The sequence below is a fragment of the Prunus mume genome, linkage group LG5, assembly GCF_029339155.1.
Source record: "Prunus mume cultivar Tortuosa linkage group LG5, ASM2933915v1, whole genome shotgun sequence".
NCBI classification, from domain to species: Eukaryota; Viridiplantae; Streptophyta; class Magnoliopsida; order Rosales; family Rosaceae; genus Prunus; species Prunus mume.
Genome location: NC_142702.1, coordinates 3,157,973 through 3,179,788, shown reverse-complemented (window position 1 = coordinate 3,179,788; position 21,816 = coordinate 3,157,973). Strand labels below are relative to the sequence as shown.

The 21,816-nt window shown below is 35.7% G+C and overlaps 2 protein-coding genes and 1 pseudogene across 2 annotated transcripts; 1 reads left to right on the top strand and 2 right to left on the bottom strand.

Moving 5' to 3' along the window:
- Nucleotides 1-794: 794 nt before the first annotated feature.
- Nucleotides 795-1,431, bottom strand: LOC148916644 (uncharacterized; annotated as a pseudogene).
- A 7,343-nt stretch (nucleotides 1,432-8,774) lies between these two features.
- LOC103330638 (protein TEEBE-like) lies at nucleotides 8,775-11,174 on the top strand. The gene is made up of 3 exons (XM_008233239.2): nucleotides 8,775-9,018; nucleotides 9,433-9,930; nucleotides 10,412-11,174. Exons 1-3 carry the CDS (start codon nucleotides 8,934-8,936, stop codon nucleotides 10,930-10,932), a joined length of 1,104 nt encoding a protein of 367 aa, XP_008231461.2. The 5' UTR covers nucleotides 8,775-8,933; the 3' UTR covers nucleotides 10,933-11,174.
- Nucleotides 11,175-11,420: 246 nt separating this feature from the next.
- RLF (reduced lateral root formation) lies at nucleotides 11,421-15,573 on the bottom strand. Its single transcript, XM_008233237.2, has 5 exons — nucleotides 15,417-15,573; nucleotides 14,875-15,235; nucleotides 13,850-13,984; nucleotides 12,731-12,781; nucleotides 11,421-11,776 (listed from the first exon to the last, which is right to left on the bottom strand). The coding sequence occupies exons 1-5, from the start codon at nucleotides 15,447-15,449 to the stop codon at nucleotides 11,682-11,684; spliced, it is 675 nt and encodes a 224-aa protein (XP_008231459.1). The 5' UTR covers nucleotides 15,450-15,573; the 3' UTR covers nucleotides 11,421-11,681.
- Between the last annotated feature and the right edge of the window lie 6,243 nt (nucleotides 15,574-21,816).

Here is a 21,816-nt window from a genome sequence, read left to right as displayed (position 1 = left end):
TTCATTAAAACCCAACCTCAGAGAGAGAGAGAGAGAGAGAGAGAGAGAGAGAGAGAGAGAGAGAGAGAGAGCTCCCTCTTCTCTCTAGAACTTCTCACTTTCCCCACCGCCCTTTTCTAAGCAATGATAATCCACCGCCCTTCGAGCCGGCACCTCTACCACCTCTGGTGTGGCTTCTCTACCACCCTCTAATGTGGCCTTCCTTTCTTTCTTTTTTTGTTTGTTTTGGTTTGCCCTTCCTCTCTTGATTTTCCAGATGTAAACCCAGATCTCCTCCACCACTACTCTTCAGCCATTACACCTCTCTCACCCTCTTTTCCTCTCATACACTCACCCCAATCAGTCCATTTCTCTCCCCTCCGCACCAAAGCTCAAACCCTAAAATCTTCATCTTTCCCTAAAATTTTCTTGGTTGTCTACTAGTTTGGTGCTGTTGTTTCTCCCCTACAACCCCTCCTCATATTTGAGATCTTGATATGGAGGTGTGGGCACTGTAGTTTAATGGTCGATGTTGACATGGATTGCTTAAGCATGATTCATGTTGGTGGCATGTTTCCCTAATCTACACTCTACAGGTAGGGCGGGCAATGAGTCGTGTCGTGTCAAGATAATAAACGTGTCAAGAATGCTCAACCCAAAGCCAACTCATTTAATAAATGTATTGTTTCCGGTTCGGGTCTTCTTAAACAGATTACCTAGTTAATAACCTGTTTAATAAAAAGAACCATAAGCTTCAATGACCGTTGATTACTTAAAAAATTATTTCTTTATAAATAAATATAAAAAAAAGGTACTGCATCACTGAAAATTAAAATTAAAAAAAAGGAAAAAAACATATAAAAACAAGAACAACATCAACATGACACGCTTCATGTTTCCACAACATGAGACTATAGTTTGGCCCTCTGGACCTCCTCTGTTGGGTTTTCACACACCTCTTCTTGGGGCTCATCACTTGAGCGTCCAAAGATCACCCTCTACCCTTTCACAAAACTCCTCTCGTGCTCTCTTTTGCGCTTCCCTGGGTTATCCACAGTCTCTAGCCGCTCTTGCATGTCTTTAGAATAAAAATCTACCATATTTGGTAGCTTTTTATTCTTTTCTTATAATATTTCAAGCTGATGTCGCATCTCCTCCAACGTCTTTGCACTTTCCCTTTTCAATCTCCTTATAACACTCTGCCTATCTTCAACCAAATTCCGTTATGCCACCAACTGAGCTCTTAGCACTTGCACCTCATAGGATTTCATAATGAGGCGATGACCTACACTTGCGACTGATCACACTTTGCACGCTCAATGCCACGACTTCACTGACCACTCGGTTATCATCCCTTGTTCCTAGCATGCGCACATCCCTGGGACTTACCAAACTCCTCTCAAATTCAATGGCAACATCGTTGTTAAGGAGTAATGAGTTGTTTATTGTAACTGGTCCTCATAAGGAAGCAAAGTAGGGCATCCACACTGGTGCAGCCCCTTGTCCCCATGTCTGAGTTGACGGAGCTAGGTTTAGATCAAGAGAAAATGGGAAGGAAGACGCCATTTTATTTATGAGTTGGAGGAGATAGGTTTAGATAGAGAGAAATAGGAAGGAAGAAAATTGGCGGAGCTAGGTTTTTTTTTTTTTTTCCTGAGTTGTGATATTTTTCTCCCCTTGTTTCCTTTTATAAACGTCCATTATGACACCCATTTCTAATTTTTCCCGCGTTCCTCGAGCTCCACACCCGTAATTTCAGGCTTTCTACCTCGAGCTATATGTCTCCATCATTATCTTGGAGCTGTCGACACGTCTCACAAACCCACTTCCACTCCGTAATTTCCGCTTCTCTTTTCTCGCAATTTCCGCTTCGGGATTTGCGGGTGAGGAAACAACTGTCACCCATAATTTCTCCTTCTCTGTTTTCGCTTTAGGATTTATGAAGCTCAAGCCAAGCTTGAAGATCCAATATATGGATGCGTTTCGCAAATTTTTGTTCTCCAACAACAGGTTAATATCGATTTATATTCATATTGTATATAATTAGGTGTTCAAATTGAACATATATGCTTTTGCTTTGAATTGCAGGTGGTCAACTTAGAAGCACAATTAGTTTCCCTCCAGGATCAAGTAGCTCAAAGGTTTTTGTATGGCTCTGCTGTAGACTACGGGTTCCATTTGTTGGTTCCCCTAAACCTTCTTCTTCTTCTTCTCACTACGGCCGCTTGTCGTTGCTAGGGTTTGATTCAAGGATTTTTGTGTCTTGGGAGTTCTTTTGTTCTTTAGGGCCTAAATTATTTGTATTTTGGATTGAGCTTTTATTTTGTTGAGCCCTTGTTTTCAATTTTCTAACTTTTGTATTGGGTTTTTATGTAACTCTCTATGGTAATAACATGTTCATTCATTTGACCCAAAAAAAACATATCATTTATTATATTTTTAGCATGTTTGACGAAATCAAACTCATCATCTCTTGAATGGATTTGGTGTTGTGGGATAGAGTATTTTAGCACTATTTTTGGTTGTTAAATAAAGTGTACTTAGTTAATTTTATATTTTAATGTTATGTTTTCATATGCGAACCAAACATATCCTTAGAATGTGTATATTTATTATTCAATTTTAAAAAAATTGGACAATTTGTCATATGTACTTCATTTTTTTATGTTAATTTGTCACTTTATCAATATCTGTCAAATATTTTGTTACGTGACCAAAGTCTTCCCCTAAATCCCACTGCACAACATCCACACTTTTACAACAAACAAACGTTTCTTATTGCCATTTTCAAACATTGCAATGAAGATCTTTTAATCTCATCATTCTCCAAGAATCGACATGGGAATTGCATTTTCAAGGAACCTGTCATGCTAACCAAAATGGGTCTTAGCCATGTTTCCAATGATAACGACCCATCATACAAAGGATTCATTTGATTTTTTTAATTTTATTTTTATTTCTCAAGCTTTTTAGAAAGAAAAAGAATTAGTAGAACTCCATTTGGTCAAGCATGTGGCTGTGGCCCAAGAAATTGGTCAGTCGCCCAAAAGATTTAGGCCGGATAAGGCATGTCCTTTTTTCACATTCATGACCCCAATTAGGGTCAACAATGCCTTTTTCTTTTTCTTTTCCATAATTGGAGAAATCTTTTGGCCCACTTACTAACCCAACCCAAAAAACATTTGAATTTATTCTATCCATGTGATTTACAAATGATTGCACTTATTCAGATTTTACTTTTTTGTACTCGATATGGAGCCAATTATAATACTTTTCTTTGTTACCCAAAATAATTGTGCACTAAGACCCTCTAATACCACTGATGGAGCCTTCCTTAAACCCTAAACTCTAAATCCTAATCACCAACTTATTGCATAGCCGATCGAGCTCACTCTAGCACTCGAGATTGCTTACAGAATCATGCGGGGTGCAACATTTATTGTGAATAATGAGGGTCGGAGCCACATGTAGGCATGAGATATATGGATCCCCCTCATAATCAGTTTTCTGAGTCGGCGGCCCATATGCGCAACCTTCATTTGCACCAAAAAGAAGATTAGAAAATTGGTCTCAACTGACTAAGATGGGCTGAGGTCACATGAACTGGGCCCTAATGAGTAATGACCCATACTTTGTGTACAAGTTTTGATAAGTATTGGTAACATGGCAAATATACATAAGGACAAGTAAAGGCCGTATAAAATAACATTGATCATTATTGTATTTCAATGGAGAGAGAGAGAGAGAGAGAGAGGCAAACCTCTTCACTTCACACCGACAATGCACGTGGGATACGGCGTTCTAATCAAAACCTACTATGAAAATGGAGCATGTCAGAAGCTGCGAGCATCATAACGTAGACCCCGCAGGTTTCAGAATATTTAGGGTCTGTTTGGTTGTATAAAAGAAAAAACATTACAATTTTTTTCAGTTATTCCGTTCGCACTGGAAAGATTTAAACAAATAGGGACCAAACGTGTTTTGCTTGCACAAGGTTAAGTGTTTAGTTTACTTATTTTTGTTGGCAATGTCTTTTTGTAGCTTCTTCTCGCTTTCCACTAATTAAAGAGCATTTTCACTTATTTGTTATGACAAAATGTAAGGAGAGACAAGGGTTATTACTATTCACATGAATAGTGCTTACAATTGCAAACATGGCAAGTTGTATGACAATTATCTATTCACTGGCAAATAAATTACTATTCACTTTAAATTATTTTTATTTTTTATACTTAAATGATTAATTTGGATGAGATTTTCAGGTTGTCACATGTCCATATTTATTATAAAATTCATATCTCAAATTTCAAATAAGATTTTCGGATAAGAGAATAATATTGGAAGGAAAAGAATTTGTATGAAGATTTGGTGTGAAAGGTGAAGAATATTGGCATGTATTTATAGGGAAAAAAAATCAGAATTTTTTGGTATTTTTTTACACAAAAATTAGCAACCTTTGGATTGGAGCAGAAAGACTAGATCGAACCCCCCACGAAGTGTCACGTGTCTTATATCCATTGGGGGAAAGCATGGCAAATGTCAGGCTGGCGTCAATGCATGATTTAGAAATTTTTTTGGTGGCCCCACCTATTTCAGGGTTGCATTTGCTCAAGCACTTGCAGCCTAGGCCCTGTCTGCTCAGGCTAAAAATGCTCTAATTTCTTGGAGAAAATCTTTTATATAAATAAATCATGTAGCTAAATAATGCTGCTGTTTAGACCCCATTTTTTTCCCCAAGGGGCTTGAGAAAGAAAGAGGCTCTCAAGTGAGAGAATAAAAAGGCTAAGCTCGCTTATCAGGAGGTACAAATTTCTTCCTAATGAGAAAATAACAGAGAGATTGGAAGATTGCTTACTTGGCGCTTTATTCAAAAAGTGAAGTTCAACTGAATCACGATTGGCCTCATCGAAGGGGAAATCATCTGAAGGAATGTCATCTCACCAAGAGATTAAGTGGCATCGCCTAGTCATGGTTGAAGATCACCTTTTCCACCGCCCAAGCTGTCAGAATATGGCCGAGGATCACTTTTTCATCGCCCATCTTGACCAATCACAATTAAGATTGTGCAAAAGAAGGCACATCATTGATTGGGGGTCTTTCAAAATCACGGCCATACATCTAACTCGGCCAGGGAGAAGTCAAGCCTAAAAATGGAAGGCTCAACTTTCGAAACAAGGATCCAACACCAACCAATCAAAACGCCTCAACGAGCAAATCATCTTTTTCACTCATGTACTTCCATTATCTTTATCGCTTTCCTTAGGAGTAGGGATAACTATCATTAGAAAATTTTCATAAACTATTCTAAGTTTGTGGGCAATCCCCACTTCGATCGTTCATTTCCTATATCAACAAGATTTTTTTTTTCAAAGTTAACTCTTGAGCACCATCCAACCTATCCAGATTTCTCCAGATACCCACATTTCTCGAGTTGTTTGAATCATTGAGCTACCAATCCCAGTGCCAACATCGAGCTACCGAACTCGATGACCTACTCAACCACCAACCTGGTCTAAAAGGCCTTGTAGTCAAGGCCCAGAATCTATGGTTGAGGACTGTTCATCTCTCGGTCACAACTACTCGACGAGAAGTCAAGATCAAAAAGCGCATTCACCATCCACTCACCCAGTTGTACTCGAGACCATGTCTGGCCTTGGTACTGGCACACCTATGCACACATCAAAGCAGGACGTCTTTGTTGCTCAAGTCTGCTTAGTCCAACTCATTATTTTATTATGAAATAATCGACATGTGATTGAAAAATTCAAAGGTCAATAGCTGCTTTGTTTCCCGCGGCAATACTCAGCTTAAGAAAGGGAGAAAACCAATATAAGAACATTTCCAACCGATATGTCAAAAGTGCCACATAGACATTTAACGGCTAAAAATAACATCTCATATCACTCCAACAATTGTCAAATCTGATGTGGAATGAAGGCTCGGGATTCAGCTGTTACTTTTGACATCCCAAAAGCAAGATGTCAAATAAATATTTTATTATTTTTTAAAGACAACTGGTTGTAACTTTCATTTATTCTTTTCATTTTTTTCTTCTTCTTTATCTTGAATTATTTGACTGTTACAAATTTTTTTCCTTCTTTCTCTTTCCAATTTATTTCCTATCTTAAATGAACATTGAAATGTAATAAAATAATAATTTAATTTGATATATCGAGTGGAGTGTAAAGCTGTGTAATTGTCAAATTGCCACATCAGCCATTAAATTTAAATTTGATGTTTGGTATTTGACATTTTACATAGCTTTATACTCCACCCAATATGTCAAATTAAATTATTATATTAATTATATTTTAGTGTTGATTTATTTTTAATTAAAACGAAAATAAAATAAATAATAATAAAATATTCATTTGACATCTTTCTTTTAAGGGATGTCAAAAATAACATCTCAACCTCTAGTTTTCATTCTACATCAGCTTTGACACATCGGTTGGAGTGATGTAAGATGTTATTTCTAGCCGTTAAATGTCTATGTGACATTTTTAACACATTAGTTGGAGAATGCTCTAAGGCATGTAGTGTATGTGGAGCAAGAGCGGACTACGTTTGATTGTTTAAAGCGCATATATTGCTTTTGAAGAGAACATACACCTACATTTGGAGTTAAAGAGCAATTGAGCCTTCCATGAAGGAAATTAACCTCTCTCACCCAACAAGAACGTGAGAATTGAAAGTCACTGAGTCCTTTTTTATTTTTATTATATATATAATTAATTTAATAATTTCAAAAATAAAATGTTGTTTGCTTCAATAAATGTCATTGAAGTCAAACGGCTAGAGGTCGTTAACATTAAGGCCTCACTGAATTATGTTGTGTATCTATTAATGGGGCGTTAGTTGGATTGTTCTAAATATTTGGTGTGCTCTCAAGTGGTCATGAGTTCAAGCTTCCATAACATCTGTGTATGTCAATTTTTCTCCCTCTCCCTTTCTAACTTTGACCACGCACAAAATCTTGGTGTGTATGCCTTCACTTAGTTATGCAGGGCACGCAACTAAAAAAGCACAAGAGAATCTAATCTCAATTTCCACACATACATGTGCTTAGGAGGAAATTATTATTTGAGAGAATTAATTGAGAAAACATAAGTAGCGTGAGAGATAAAATGAGTGTTAAAATTGAGGTTGAATTACTATAATACTTTTGGTTTTTAAGAATATATACATTATAATCCTCTTTACTTGATAACGATAATTCTCTTATATAATAGAAAAGATAGATGTTTGTAGCTTTCAAACAATTTGATTATCATTCATGGTGTTAATATTAAAGATAGAGAAGATACAAGTTATTTCATTCATTCGTACTTTTTAAACATTTGATAGGCCTTCAATCCCAACAAACAATCATTATCATTAACATTGATATGTCATTAAGGCAAGGAAATTTTTTAGTATGATTGTAAAAATGCTACAATATTAATAAATCACATGTTATAATATCAGTAAATCACGTGTTAATATTATATGACACGTGTCAGTAAATTTTTAAGAGAGGCAAGGATATAGATCCATAGTAGGCTAGGAGTGGCCCTGCCTGCTTTCCCCTTTATTTTGACCTCTTTCTCATTTTTTTGACCTCTTTCTTATTTAAAAATAATTAGACATAACTAATTTCGAAAAGTTTAATTTTAATATGTGTTTTAAACACTTATATGTATTTGATATACTTATATTTTCTATGTCAATCCTGCAATTTTACAATTTTAGCCCCACCTGGCTTTGATGATGTAGGTCCCAAAGACGAAATGATAATAGGTCGTCTTTCTCTAGCTACTTATTTTTATTATTTATGCGGAAATGGAATTTGTGGTCGAAAAAAAGTGAACTGGAAAAAGCAAAGTCCTGCATTATAATAAATGAATGATAATGAGCCCACACGGTTTTTTTTTGAAAGAATAGAAATCAGTTTAATTAGCAGACGAAAGCAAATAAAAATTAATTTGCAGAAACAGAATCTGACATATCTTTGCTAAGCCATTTTCGTCAGACCTTCCAAAAGCAGAATCGGTCACAACCCACGAGCAAAGCAATCCCTTGTTGAAAAGACATCCATAACCCTAAAACCCTCCTCCAAAGCTCTTGCAAAATCCCAAATGATAGATAGGTGCACCAATCAATGCATGTTCATAGATGGATCGTATGTTGGATATTAATCAACGACTTTGAGTTGACTTGTTTGATTAATCATGTTAAATAATTACATGCTAACTTAATTTGATTATTACTCAATGTGAGGATTCACCGGTTATATGGTTGTGAAATTCATCTAGTAGTTTAGAGTTTTTACTCTTGCACTCGAACTTCTTTGTTATGTATTTTTTTATCATTTCCTCAATATTGCTTGTATTAAAGAAAAAACCTTAAAACTCAAACCCAGGAAATGAAATTTCACTTAATTTTGAATTAGAGAAAATTCATATCACTAATCTTATTATTCTACGAAAATTACTCGTATTCAACACTAATCCGACCTTATAATTTATGTTAATCAAAACATAATGGGGTTTTAGGCTCATGGTTCATCATAAACAAAACAGAACTGTACATTTTCCTTCTTGTTGCTTTTGAATTTGGATGATGATGGTCATTGAGTTCCAAAAATTTGAAAGTAAAATTTTCGACCAAAACAAAAAGAAAGTAAAATTACAAGAATAACACTGGCATGAATTATGGAGAAAAAGTCGGTTTGCACAAACCAGGGGAAGCAGACAAAAACCCAACAGGGGGTGCTTGAATGCTTCACAGCTTTGATTGATAGGAGGAGGCAGGTTGCCAGGTGGCTTCTTGTTAACGTGATTTCTGCAAAACTTTCCTTCGTCCCCATTTGCCCATCTTATCCTCTTCACTATAAATGTAAGCCCTCAAGCTCTGCTCTCCCTACCTCCCTCACCAAACACCTCTCACCACTTTCTTACTTTTTTGGGGTGAAAATGGCAGCTGTGCTCTCTCTTCTGCTTGCATTCTCATTTATGTTCACTAATCCTGCTTATGCAGCTGTACATGTGCCTTTGGATGGTAAAGCTCTCTCTCTCTCTCTCTCTCTCATCTAACCTTCCTCAGTTGAGTCGTTATGGTGAATATCTTGTTCTGATCTGTTTACTGAGCTCTGTCTTTACTGATTTAAACTATTTTAGCATTTTGTTGAACTATGAACTGATCTAGTTTGTTTTAAAGTCTATATTTGCTCAACTTTGTGCTCTCTCTCTCTCTCTCCCCCCATTGGTCGTAGTCATGTAGTGTATGTAGGTAAAAGAAGAAAAAAAGGTACATTCTGATTCTGAGCTGATATGCTATACGAAAGTTGGGGTTTTTATATGTTGAGATACCCACAAAGATTTGTTGAACATTCCTTTTGTTTTTGGTTGTTTACCCCAAAGTCAGTCACTTTCTTATCAGTTATCATATCTTTGATCTGCTTATCTTCTTCAGGGCTCTTGAACAATGGCAACTTTGAAGAGCCGCCAAAACCAACAAGCCTCAAGAAAACAGTACTCATAGGCAAATATGCACTGCCCAAATGGGAAATCAATGGCTTCGTGGAGTACATCTCCGGCGGGCCGCAACCGGGTGGAATGTACTTTTCTGTGGCTCATGGTGTTCATGCTGTGAGGCTTGGCAATGAGGCCTCCATCTCTCAAACCATAAAGGTGAAACCAGGGTCTCTGTATGCTCTAACATTTGGGGCATCAAGGACTTGTGCACAAGAAGAGGTTTTGAGGGTCTCAGTTCCTCCTCAGGCAGGGAACCTTCCGTTGCAGACACTCTATAGCAGCAATGGAGGTGATACTTATGCTTGGGGTTTCAGAGCCACTTCCAATGTAGTAAAAGTGACTTTTCACAATCCTGGGGTTCAAGAGGACCCTGCTTGTGGTCCTCTCTTAGATGCAATTGCTATCAAGGAACTCTTCCCTGCACTACCCACTAGAGGTAATTATAAAAAAACTTATTAACTATGCTTATGCCATTCTCTGTATAAAGAATATATTTCTGTTCTAAATTTTGGATCAATCTGTATTTGGGATTGTTCTTCTAAAACTTGTAGGATCTCTGCAGATTTTGCAGAAGTTTGTTGCTTGATTGTTATCTGGGTTATCTAGATCTGGGTACCCCTGTCCTTTGTGATATATCCAAGATGTGGTTTTTATTGATATGCATCCATATGAACAAACAATGAGTTCGCCTTTCTGACCCTTTTTGCTTCTTTTTTGGGTGAAGAACAATTGAGCTACACATTTAGCTAGCTAAATTGTATACCCTGTGTTCCCCGTTTTCTGAGGCCTGATGAATTATATACCTTGGTTGAGAATTTGAGCATTCAATTTAATCTGAAACAAACTCAGTGCTATAAGCTTACTCTGTTTCCTGTTTTGTGTTTGTTTTGCTTATTAAAACATTGAGTTTCTTGCAGATAATTTGGTCAGAAATCCTGGGTTTGAGGAGGCGCCCCATAGGTTATTCAACTCTTCCCATGGTGTACTCCTCCCTCCAAAACAACTAGATGTGACATCCCCACTTCCTGGCTGGATCATCGAGTCCCTCAAAGCCGTAAAGTTCATCGACTCCCAACACTTCAATGTCCCGTTTGGAAAAGGCGCTGTTGAGCTTGTTGCAGGGAGAGAAAGTGCCATTGCCCAGGTTCTTAGAACTGTGCCCAACAAGATCTACAATCTCTCATTCGTCGTTGGCGATGCAAGGAACGGCTGCCACGGTTCGATGATGGTTGAAGCATTTGCCGGCAAGGACACCTTAAAAGTTCCCTTCACCTCCCAAGGAAAAGGCGGGTTCAAGGCTGCTAGTCTCAAGTTCAAAGCAGCTTCACCCAGGACCAGAATTACATTCTACAGCTCTTTCTACCACACCAGGGTTGATGACTACGGAGCTCTTTGTGGCCCTATCCTAGACCAAGTTAGGGTTTACCCTGTTGCTTAGATTCTAGTTTAGTTATATTATCACCATAAGACTACAATATCATTACAGAGATTGTGCCACGGATATTATTCCTACTTTTTTGTAAATTTGACCGTTGATGAAGGTAGATGTTTTTACCTACTTTCGACTAGAGAGGGCTATGTACTTTTCAAATTTAAGAAAATTTGTCCACGTTAAGTACTTCAGGAATATATGAAGTGAAGAATGAGTCAGGTCATTTTCTTTGGCAGCTTATGCTAAAATAAGAAGCCTTCCTCTTGATCGCATTGAGATATATCAAGGGTTTTCGGATGTTTGATGATGTGAAAAATCATATTCCACAGCTTGTTAAGAACCCGGTTGCCCTTGCTAGTTTAGCAGCTAAACTGCCGAGCACGCTGTGATCATAAAAAATACACGTCGAAATTTTTTAAGTTAGATTATGGGGAGATAATTGAATCAGTGATATGCTGTGCCAAACCTGCTATTTAGCATTTAAAATCAAGAGCTTTGTTTAAACATAAATTACTATTTTGATTATTTCAAAGCACAAACCATAGAGCCCTAAGGCACGAATCTTATTACGAAAATTACAATATACAACAGAATCTGAATTTGACAACATGGTACAACAGTGAATGAGAGAGTCTTGCTCTAGAGTAAAAATGTATTATTTTCTGGTATGATAAATGATGTTCGCTTGATAAAATTTTAACTGAAAAATAAATTGCTGTACCAATCTGCCTGTATGATGAACAGGCTCAAAATTTCTAATGATTGGAATGTTGCCCATCGCCATCGTCTAGAGTACCAACAAGACACTTCTCAAGTAAAAATTCAGCATTCACCCAAGCATGGTATTTATCTAGAGTAGTGTAATAAGGATTGCAAAAGTAAATAGCAATTTACAAAAGAGTAAGTAAAAAGGAAGATGGTCCAAAACACATTGCTGATTTGTAGGCACTAGATTCACTTAAGGTTTGGCCAGGCTTAGGAAAACCATTTGGTTGTGTTGTTTCGCTGAATCGGATTTTAGGAATCCTAAACTCATTCCTTGGAATGAAGTGATTAGAAACCAACAGAATCCAACATTCCAAAGGTTATCAGGATACTAGCAGAGTTTCAGTTTTTGAAAGCATAAATATATGGTATGGTCGTCATTATAATTACAAGTGGATTTAGATCTTCTCTTTGTCTCAGTAATCCTTGGTTTCTAGCATAAGTCATTTATTTCCAAAGGTTATAAGGTATTTTGAAGTTTTATTATTGACTAAACAAAGTTGGGGGAACTTCAGAAACGACTTATATAAGAAACCAAAGATTGCCAAGGATTGGATCCAAGTTCAAAGTCAAAACCAGGGAATGGCTTTAGGAGATACACCACTTCCCTTAGAAATGCAAAACCTTAACTTTGTGGGTTGTCCATGGACAGGCCAAACCCAAAGTAATTTGCACTTAACAAAGGCATTCTTAGGGAGGACTAAATCCATTTCCCAGCCTTGATTCCAAGAAACAAATACAACCTTAAAGTATAACTGAGTTTTGGATATTAGTATTCAAAATTTCTTTGGTGAATAAGAAAAGAAAAAATCTGCCTAATTCAACTCTTCCACTAGTAGTAGCAAGTTTTATGGGCAGTTGTTCTCAGAGAACAGATTTGCTCACTGCCAATTAATGCTTGTAAGCAAATCTATTCTCTTGTTCTCACGGAGGGGTCTGACTGAAGAACAAAACAATAAAACCAAAGGTCCAGCAAGAAGTAACTAGGCCAAACATACTCAGGAAATCAGCATAACCATGTAAATTTTAGAAAGGATACTGAATAAAGATGTAGAGTCTTTTCCTACCGCCTTCTTTAGCATATCAACACCTGAAAAAAATAGTTTCGTTAGAAATAAGGAAAGTATGTCATGTAGTTCTTACCAACTAAGGCATACAGAAACTCTCGACAAAGTCAAATATTTATGCTTAGTAGCAGTAAGAACAAACGACCCCGTCACCAAGAAGTTTCTGGGGGATGGATACCAATTGCAATATTAAGGACGTAATCAATTGGTGGTAATGCATTTGCAAATGCTTAATAGAAAATGATTTTGTTAACAACACTGTTCATCAATTCAACCGTTTTGCCTTTCCATATTATCACTCTTCCTAGGTCATTAATGAGCTCAAAACGAGGGTATGCATCCATCAAGGAACTTAAACAAATAGCCCTCATCTTTTTATAGCTTGTCTTCATTAGAAGCAACAAAGAATGCCCAGATTTTTGGCATCGTACTCGTAAATGTCCCATCCTATTTATCTTATTTTGTCAGCTAAGTTGGCATACTGGAGCAAGGAAACTTCAATAAGAGTGATAGTTGTTGATGTGTAACCCTAGAGCTGAAAACCTTGGAGCCAAGGTCAGAAAGTTTGTTTTAATTTCATTTTATACGTTTTAATTTCTGTTTGTAATGTGAGCCATTGGATCATAGTCCAAGTGGACTCTCTTTCTAGCCTAAGACTTGAGTGCCAGCTAATGACAAATGTAAGCATCTCATAGGATGATCGAAGCAATGGCTAGGATTCAATTTTGATGTAAATCCGTTAGAGAAGCATCTCACTTCTCTCTCTCTGCTAACGATATATTGGCTAGTGGAGTGAAATGAACAGTAATCTCCATTTTTCTATTTTCAGAGCAACATTCTCTTCTTCATACTCTCCCTGTGATCTCTTCCTTCCTCCCAAACATCCAAAATATTCAAAACTAATTACTGAAACTATGAATTCTAACAATAGTAACCCGATAAAACATGCCTATGACAAATAAATAAATTTAAAAAATTTGGGTGTCACGAAGAAAATGCAGGTAATAGCCTGCATTAGCAATACACACATTGAATGACAGAACTAAATCCAGTAAACATTTAACTTGAACAGAATAAGATCATGTACATACCTCCAGGGTGAAATCTCATGTAAGGAGACAAATTGTACACACGACCTTTTAGAACAGTCCACATTGAATCCCCTTTTTGGTGTTGTTTAACTTCATGTATTGAAATCAGCCTCTTATTTGACTGTCCCTTTAAACCTGAGACAGAACTCGTATATCAAGAAGCTAACGTTGATCTAACAATGACTGCACTTAAAACAATATGAGAAATCACAAGTTGTTTCCTGAACTTATAATAATATGCGTCATAAATTCACGATGAATAACCTATCTCAGATACATGTTACATACACACTGAAGTAGCTACATTCATTAGCTTCTTTAAGCAGTTCAATGCAGGCACACTAGGTAAATGAGAATCGCTAAGAAAACCCAGAACTTTCTAGCTGCAAGCAATGAAGATTTTGTCAACCAGAAGTCAGAAACCCTCTGGATAATCCAGAAATAATACTACCAGAATACATTGGTTCAGTCGGCCTGAAAATGAAGATACATTGGACAATTGGGTCTGTTAGAGGTCATAGATCCACACACAAAGTAATATGTAGCTCTGAGGTTTGAGCAAGAGATGCACCTCGTCAAGCTCATATTGAAAATAGGATATCATTAACAGCTTTGTGCTTTAAGAACACAATTAAATATTGCTAAACATTTTTTTTTTCCAAAAAGAACAAATTAGGAACCTCAATAAATTCCTGAAGCTAGAATACAGGCCCTCCCAATCCAACCCTTTTCATTTGGAAAAGTTTGAAGTAACTTTCCTTCTATCTTTTGAGAATTGCCTTTAGGATTATCAAAAAATACAAAGGCTTTAAGAAAGATAAGTCAAATGAGTTAGAGTTCGTGATAAGAGATGTAAAAGCTTACAACTAGAGAAGGAAAAAAAACTCAGTAATTATGAATACGTGAGAGCTACCAGAACACAAATGACAAGAAAAAAGAAAATCAAAAGAATGATTGCTGGGAAGAAAAATGCAGTTATGGAATTTGAGAAGCAATTTCAGCCGGAAGCACATGTCACTATGTACCTGCAAGGTCAGGATGTGTTCGAGTAAGCTTGAGCCAATCCATTTGGCTATACCCCTTCTCGAAAGGAACTTTGGCACGAGGTACAGGCTTCACTGACTTCCCAGCACCTCCTGACGATGGTTGTTTTGGTAATTCAGATTTTCGGTTTGTGGATGACGCATCAATAACACTGACAGAAAGAGAACCAACTGTTTCCTGCTTTTCAGAAGTGCCACCTAATGGCAATCCACTTTGCCACAGAAAACCTCTATTCTGATTACTATTAGTGCCATTTGACAATCCATCTTTTATGGCAATATTTTCTATATCTGAAGTGAGCTTCTTTGTCTCAAGACCATCCTGGTTGCCAGGTGAGCCAACCTAAAATATACCGCACACCTTACATTTAAAAAAAATTATGACATGTATAAATTGGACCCAACCAACAATGAATCATATTTCGGAAAAAACAGTCCACTGTAAATGTTGCATTGAAACCAGTGAGCATATTTTAGGGGTATAGCTTTCTTGATCTTGAATAAAATGTGCATATAACAATTACCTGGCAAAAAGTGAAATCATTATCATTATCCATCTGTAAGATGAATGAAGTTCCTACGCTATTTCAACAAACTTTCCTGCCAAAGGATATTAGAAAACATCACCTTTTGACATCAAAACAATTATGAGATGACTTTTCTAAACAATTATAGTACCATTATTTGATAACCAAAATGAAATGATAAGCAAAAGACAAAATCCACGAAACTGCAACAATTGGAACATTGTTGCAGAGAGAGGAGTACATAAAGAAATGCAGATTGAATGAAACACTGATTTTCTAACACATAAAACCTATTAGGACTCTTGAATACACACTGCCAATTTGTAGGGCTCCAACTCTGGTGTCTATTTTAATATCTATTCTAATTCTACATAAATAGATAATTACCACAACTAGTAAAGCAATAAGGGCATGCTCAATTCTTCATTCAAAAATACTTGCCACTAAAAATCGTGAAAACAGAAAACAATATGAAAACACGCACCTAAACGAGTTTTAAAACGGTTTAAGGAAAACATGCTTGGAAACAGAAAAGAACTGAATGGTATTCGAGAATCTGTTTTCAGTTGAAAACTTACAAAAATATTGAAAACAAGTGATAAGAACTGTTTTCTACTACTTTTGAAAACCCAACTTATATTTATATTGTTTTCTAAAACTCAGCCAAACAGGCCAAATGTCTCTTTCTCTCCCTCAAGAGGAAAAAGATAAATTCATAATAAAACATAAAATTCTCAGTAAAGCTTTTTCCTTTAGATATATTAATTGGTTTATTATGAAAAAGATCGGGACTCTTCTAACAGATGCTGGAGATATCTGACCCAAACCAGTGTTTTTAAAGGCATGCCTTCGCGCGCGTCGGCGAGAGCGTCGGAGCGAGGCGACAGGAAATCGCCAGAGGCGGTCGGCTGTTTCACGAGTTGCACGTTTAGCGCGGGGAAGGCGTACGGAGGTGTTGCAAGGCGTGGCCAGGCGTAGCGAGGCGTGGCCAGGCGTAGCGAGGCGTGCCAGATCTGGACGCTTCTGAACCTGAATAAATTTTGCGAGTATGCAAATTGGCTGCGACTCTGCGAGGAAGACGAGTCGCCTGTTTTCTTTTTAGGTTTATTGTAATGAAACGACGTCGTTTCAATTGCAGTGTTTAAAAAAATATTCTATATGAAACGACGTCGTTTTACTTGGAGTGTTTTGATAATTAAAAAAGAGATTTTCTATTTAAACCCCACACTTCTCTTAGTTCATCCCAACTTTTAATTTAAATTTTCACAATTTCTAAGTAAACCCCATTATCTTCCCAAACTACCCTCAAATACACTCCAAGCTGAAAAAATAAGAAATAAAAGAGATTTTCTATTTAAACTCCACAAGCTACCTTTATAGGAGAAAATAAGTTTTTTTTTTTTTTTTGGTGGGTTTGGGGTTGTATGAGTTAGGAAAGTGGGGTTGCTCAGTGTTTAAAAGTTGAAGACATGGAAAATTGGTTTTCCAAGGGGGAAAAGCTTATTACTTGTGTTGCTTGTGTCACTAATATTTTCTGATGATTATATATGTTTAAAAAAAAGCAATCAACAAAGGGAAGAGAATAAGATCATTATAGCGAAACAATCAACAAGTCTTTTCATAAGCTTTCACACAGATTTCAAAGTGGTAAGCTCATCAATGTTCAACATCTTTAAAAGAGAAAAGTAATCTGGCATATGTAGAAGAGTTTGTATTTTTTTAAAACTTAATTTGAAGAGTTGTGGGGTGTGTGGTGTGTGGGGTGTGTGTATAGATGTATTAGGGTTAAGTATTAAGTTGGATGACCTTTTTTGTCTTTTTACACAATAATAAAATTTACAGCTTAATTATTTAAGTATTGGGGTGAACTAAGAGAAGTGTGGGGTTTAAATAGAAAAAATCTTTGAAAAAAAAGCAAGTTTCGGTTTTTCTTATTTACCTTTATTGTAATAAACTTAAGGCAAGAAGAATTAATATCTTTATTGCATTTTCTAAATCCAGCCGGCTGCATATAAAGCAAAAGACAGAAAATGATGAAACATTCAAAATACCAGAAAATGTTATTAATTAATTCAAACATTAAGAATTGAAATTATTAATTAAATGAGAATAATATGGTAAATTCACATTTTTATATTTAAAAATTAAAATTAAAAATGAAATCAAACAATAACTAAACATGTTATATTTTCTTAATACTAAAAAAATAATAACAAAAAATAACCAATTAGCATATGCGTGAGCATGGGCTAAGGAGCTAGTATATATATATATATATATATATATATATATATTATACAGTACCCTAATTTCTACCATTGCTAAATAATCTCCATCAATTTCAAAAATTCTCGTCATCTTTCGACTGCAAGTAGGCTATTTTATTTCTCTCTAATTCTTCGCAATTGCAATTTGAGGTTCCATATAAATTTTTTTCAATTTTTTTTCAAGTATATTAGTTATCTTATTCATTTATGTGATATAATAGAAATTTGACGTACATGCATCATACTTGTATCTTAGAAATATTAATGGTATTGTTTTATAGCTATGATCGAAAAGATCCTGCGTGGAAGTATGCAAAAGAAATAGAGGGAAAAAAATACTTGAGATGCACATTTTGTGATCAAAGGTGCAATTGAGAAATTTATAGACTTAAGCATCATTTGGGGACTCATCATGGTATGCAACTATGTAAGAAAGTTCCTGAGCATGTGAAAAAAGAGTGTACCACAACTTTGAAAAAATTTCAGCTTGAAGAAAGAAAGAAAAATGAAATGCTTAGAGAGATTGGGGATGGTCCACGAGGAGGGGCTCAGAGTATGGAAACTTCATTGGATAAAGAATATGAAATCCCCAGTACTAGAAATGTTGCAGTTGATGAGGCTCTTAGAGCACAACCTAAATCAAAAGGACCAATGGATAGATTTGTCACTTTAGAAGCTCGACAAAGTACATTAAATTCAGCATACAAATAAGAAGAAAGAAAGAAAGTTTGTTGAAAGATTGGTTGTTTTTTCTTCTCTAGAGCACTCCCATTTAATATTGTAAATGATCCATTTTGGTTACCTATGGTGGAAGGGATTACAGCATATGGTGTAGGATTTAAGCCTACATCAATGCATGAGCTGAGGACTTGGATTCTTAAAGAAGAAGTTTGATGCATCACGTAGGAAAATATTGTTAGACGGCAACACTGAAGTTAGACTCGCCTACATGAAAGAGAAAGTGTTAGTGGATCTTGATTTTTTGTTGTTGTAAGTTTAGTGTAGATTAGGAGAATATGCTTGCTAACTTGTTTTGAGACACTTCTACTTCACTTTTGAATTATGTTGCCTCTGGAGACGTCCTCATATTCGACAGCACATACAAAACCAATATGTATGACAAGCCTCTAGTATTATTTGTTGGTTCAAACAACCACCGGGATAGTGTTGGTTGTGCCATATTGGTTGACGAGATCTTTGGAATATAAAAGTAGTTATTAGAGACATTCATATCCTCCATGAAAGACAAGAAGCCTACATCAATACTGACGGATGGGGATGAGGCGATTAGCATAAATCAATTATGTGTTGCCCATGTGCAATCATAAGTTGTGCTCATGGAACGTGGTAAGGAATGCACATAATAACTTAAATGATAAAGAATTGGTACGATCATTTCAAGTATATCTTTGGGAACCAATTACAATCAATGAGTTTGAAAAGAAATTAGAGTTTTTGAAGGACAAAGTTACTACACACAAACAAAAGGATGGCTGCAAATGATGTATGCAAAACAAGATGCGTAGGCGAAATCACTCCTTACACCTAAGTTTTTTCGGTGGTATGTGTACTACTCAATGCGTAAATATATGAACAAGTTTGTGAAATATTACTTGAGAAAAGGCGTTAAGTTGTTTGAATGCATACGAAAACAGTCAAAGAAAGTGCTTACAACCACACTGAAAATTCTTGAGCAACATGCTTCCCAAATTTACATACATAGGTTCTTTATATTAGTATGTAACGAGATCAATGTTTCGTCAGCACACATTCATGAAAAAATATTCTATAATTTCGGAGGACAGTTGTATATTTAGTGAAATATGGTGAACAGCAAAATAATTGCAGTTGTGCATATCTTGGCCGAAAAGATGTTCGAATATAGTGCAACTATCAGAAATATGAAAGCGAATGCATCCCATATTGCAATTTGTCTTATGTGATGAAGTGGAAGCATGTTATGGAAATCCCCGTGTCACTCATAATGAAGTGATGGACAAAAACTGCCCGAATGGACATTAGATATGCATTTATATCATAAAGTGGAAGTAATGAGGTTGTACAAACCACGAGATACAAAAGTTTAATTTGTATATTGCCAACAAAGTATGTTTGTATACATCAAAGAGCACATATGGGTATAATATTATTCATAAAATTTTCTTATAAATAAATTAATATTCAAAAGGCATACGCCTTACTACTTCAAGGTTTATGCCTCGCATAACGCGACTAAAATGCCTCGCATCAACGCCTTGCCTGTCAAAGCATTGACCCAAACTCCTTTCTTCCCCATGAAACTAACAAAGCATAATCTTTATGAAAAAAGTCCATCATTCATCTCAAGCTAAGGAACAATTCATCAAGCTTAAAGTCCATTACAAATCATCAAAACTTCAATTTAATTGAATATAGAACAACTCTACATGCCTAACTGTGAAAATCAAATTTTCAAAAAAGCAATGTCATTTCAAGAACTAACCCATTAACTTCAATCCAATATCCAACTCGATTTCAAGCAAACAGCTGACTACCCAATTCCCATAATTTTGAACTCCAAGTTCTTATACATTCAAATTCAATTTCAAGAAAACAATTCGCTGCTGTCGAACTATGAATCCAATTTTAAGATCCCAACTAACATCGAGAAACTTTGAAATTTTATTTTCTTTGCGGTTTCATTGAACTTTCTCGGCCACCAAACAGAAAGCCAGCAATAATTTAAGTAGATGAGAGATGGGAAAAACAAAAACACAATAGAAATTCGGTTCATGGGTACCTGCTTTCCCTCCTTCAGTATGCGATCGTCTTCGACACAACCCAATTAGTTGATAGGCTTTTCATTCATTTCGTTTATTTACTTATTCATTTATTTTATAAACTTACTTTTATTATTTAATTTCAGCATTTTCAGTCGTCTAGAGCTATTCAAATCCAAAACAAACTCTCTTTTCAATATATTCTTTTTTTGGGTCAAATGTTGAAAATAATTTAAGAAACGAGAAATCTAAGAAAGGATAAACCACATCAGCATGAGTAAATAAAGAAAGAATTATTGTAAATGCATGAGTTGGTGGATGACCACCATACCTCTTAGGATTCACCATTTCTAATTCTAGGTAACATATACACTAAATACCATAGTTATGGGCTTGAAACTTATGAGTTGTTAATGTCTTACCATTGTAAGCCTATAAATAAGAGGTCTTATCAACATGAGATATACAAGTTGATTTACACAAATTCTATTATCTTTCTCTACTTTCTAATTCTCTCTACAATTTTCCCTTAGTTATATAATACGTTATCAGCACGACATTGCTCTTGGTATTTTTTTATCTCTAAATTTTCTTTCTTCTTATATGAGCTAGAGTCATCACATGGTATAGAGTTTCTTTGTACTCACCATCAAACTTCATTATGCTCGTTTAAGAAGAAAAAAAAAAGATTCTTATTCTTATTACACATAAATATAATGCCATGTTTTTTATTATTTGTTTGTTTATTTAATTTTATGCATGATCTTAATTATTATAATGAGTTTGTATTATACAAAAGATCAGGGCTCGAAGTTCCTTTATCCTCGTCTTATAACTTGATTAGGACATAGAGTCCATCTTAATTATTATAATGAGTTTGTATTATACAAAAGATTAGGGCTCGAAGTTCCTCGATCTTCATCATATAACTTGATTAGGACCTATAGTCTTTTTGATTGAATCAAAACCTGAAGTTATTTGATTCCAAATAATTGAGGGTGTGAAGTTTCGTGAATTTAAAGAGCACATAAGGACATGAAACTCCTTGATTTTGTATTAATCAAAATTAGAATTCCATAAGGCCTACTATGTCAAGAACCCGAACTAGAAGTTTCAAGTGCATATACATCAATTTGAATATGAAGTTCAAAGCACAACTATTAATTCAATTTATTTAGATCTACGTATTCGAACCTAAAGTTTCGAGTATATGAACCTGAAGTTAATAGTTTTTCATGGATCTTAATACTATATATGAATCTGAAGTTCATTACTTATTTGTGCCTATATGAACCTGAATTGGTTGGAAATCCAATTCTTAAACTTGCAGTTTTATCTACATATTGAATCCGCATTAATATTAGATTATCT

Coding starts and splice junctions, on each gene's coding strand:
- RLF (XM_008233237.2), bottom strand. CDS start 15,449: ATGGATAATGATAATGATTTCACTTTTTGCCAG. Junction 15,236..15,416: donor ATGATTTCACTTTTTGCCAG/GTAATTGTTATA, acceptor GGTATATTTTAG/GTTGGCTCACCTGGCAACCA. Junction 11,777..12,730: donor AGACTCTACATCTTTATTCA/GTATCCTTTCTA, acceptor ACACTACTCTAG/ATAAATACCATGCTTGGGTG.
- LOC103330638 (XM_008233239.2), top strand. CDS start 8,934: ATGGCAGCTGTGCTCTCTCTTCTGCTTGCATTCTCATTTATGTTCACT. Junction 9,019..9,432: donor TGTACATGTGCCTTTGGATG/GTAAAGCTCTCT, acceptor TATCTTCTTCAG/GGCTCTTGAACAATGGCAAC. Junction 9,931..10,411: donor CCCTGCACTACCCACTAGAG/GTAATTATAAAA, acceptor AGTTTCTTGCAG/ATAATTTGGTCAGAAATCCT.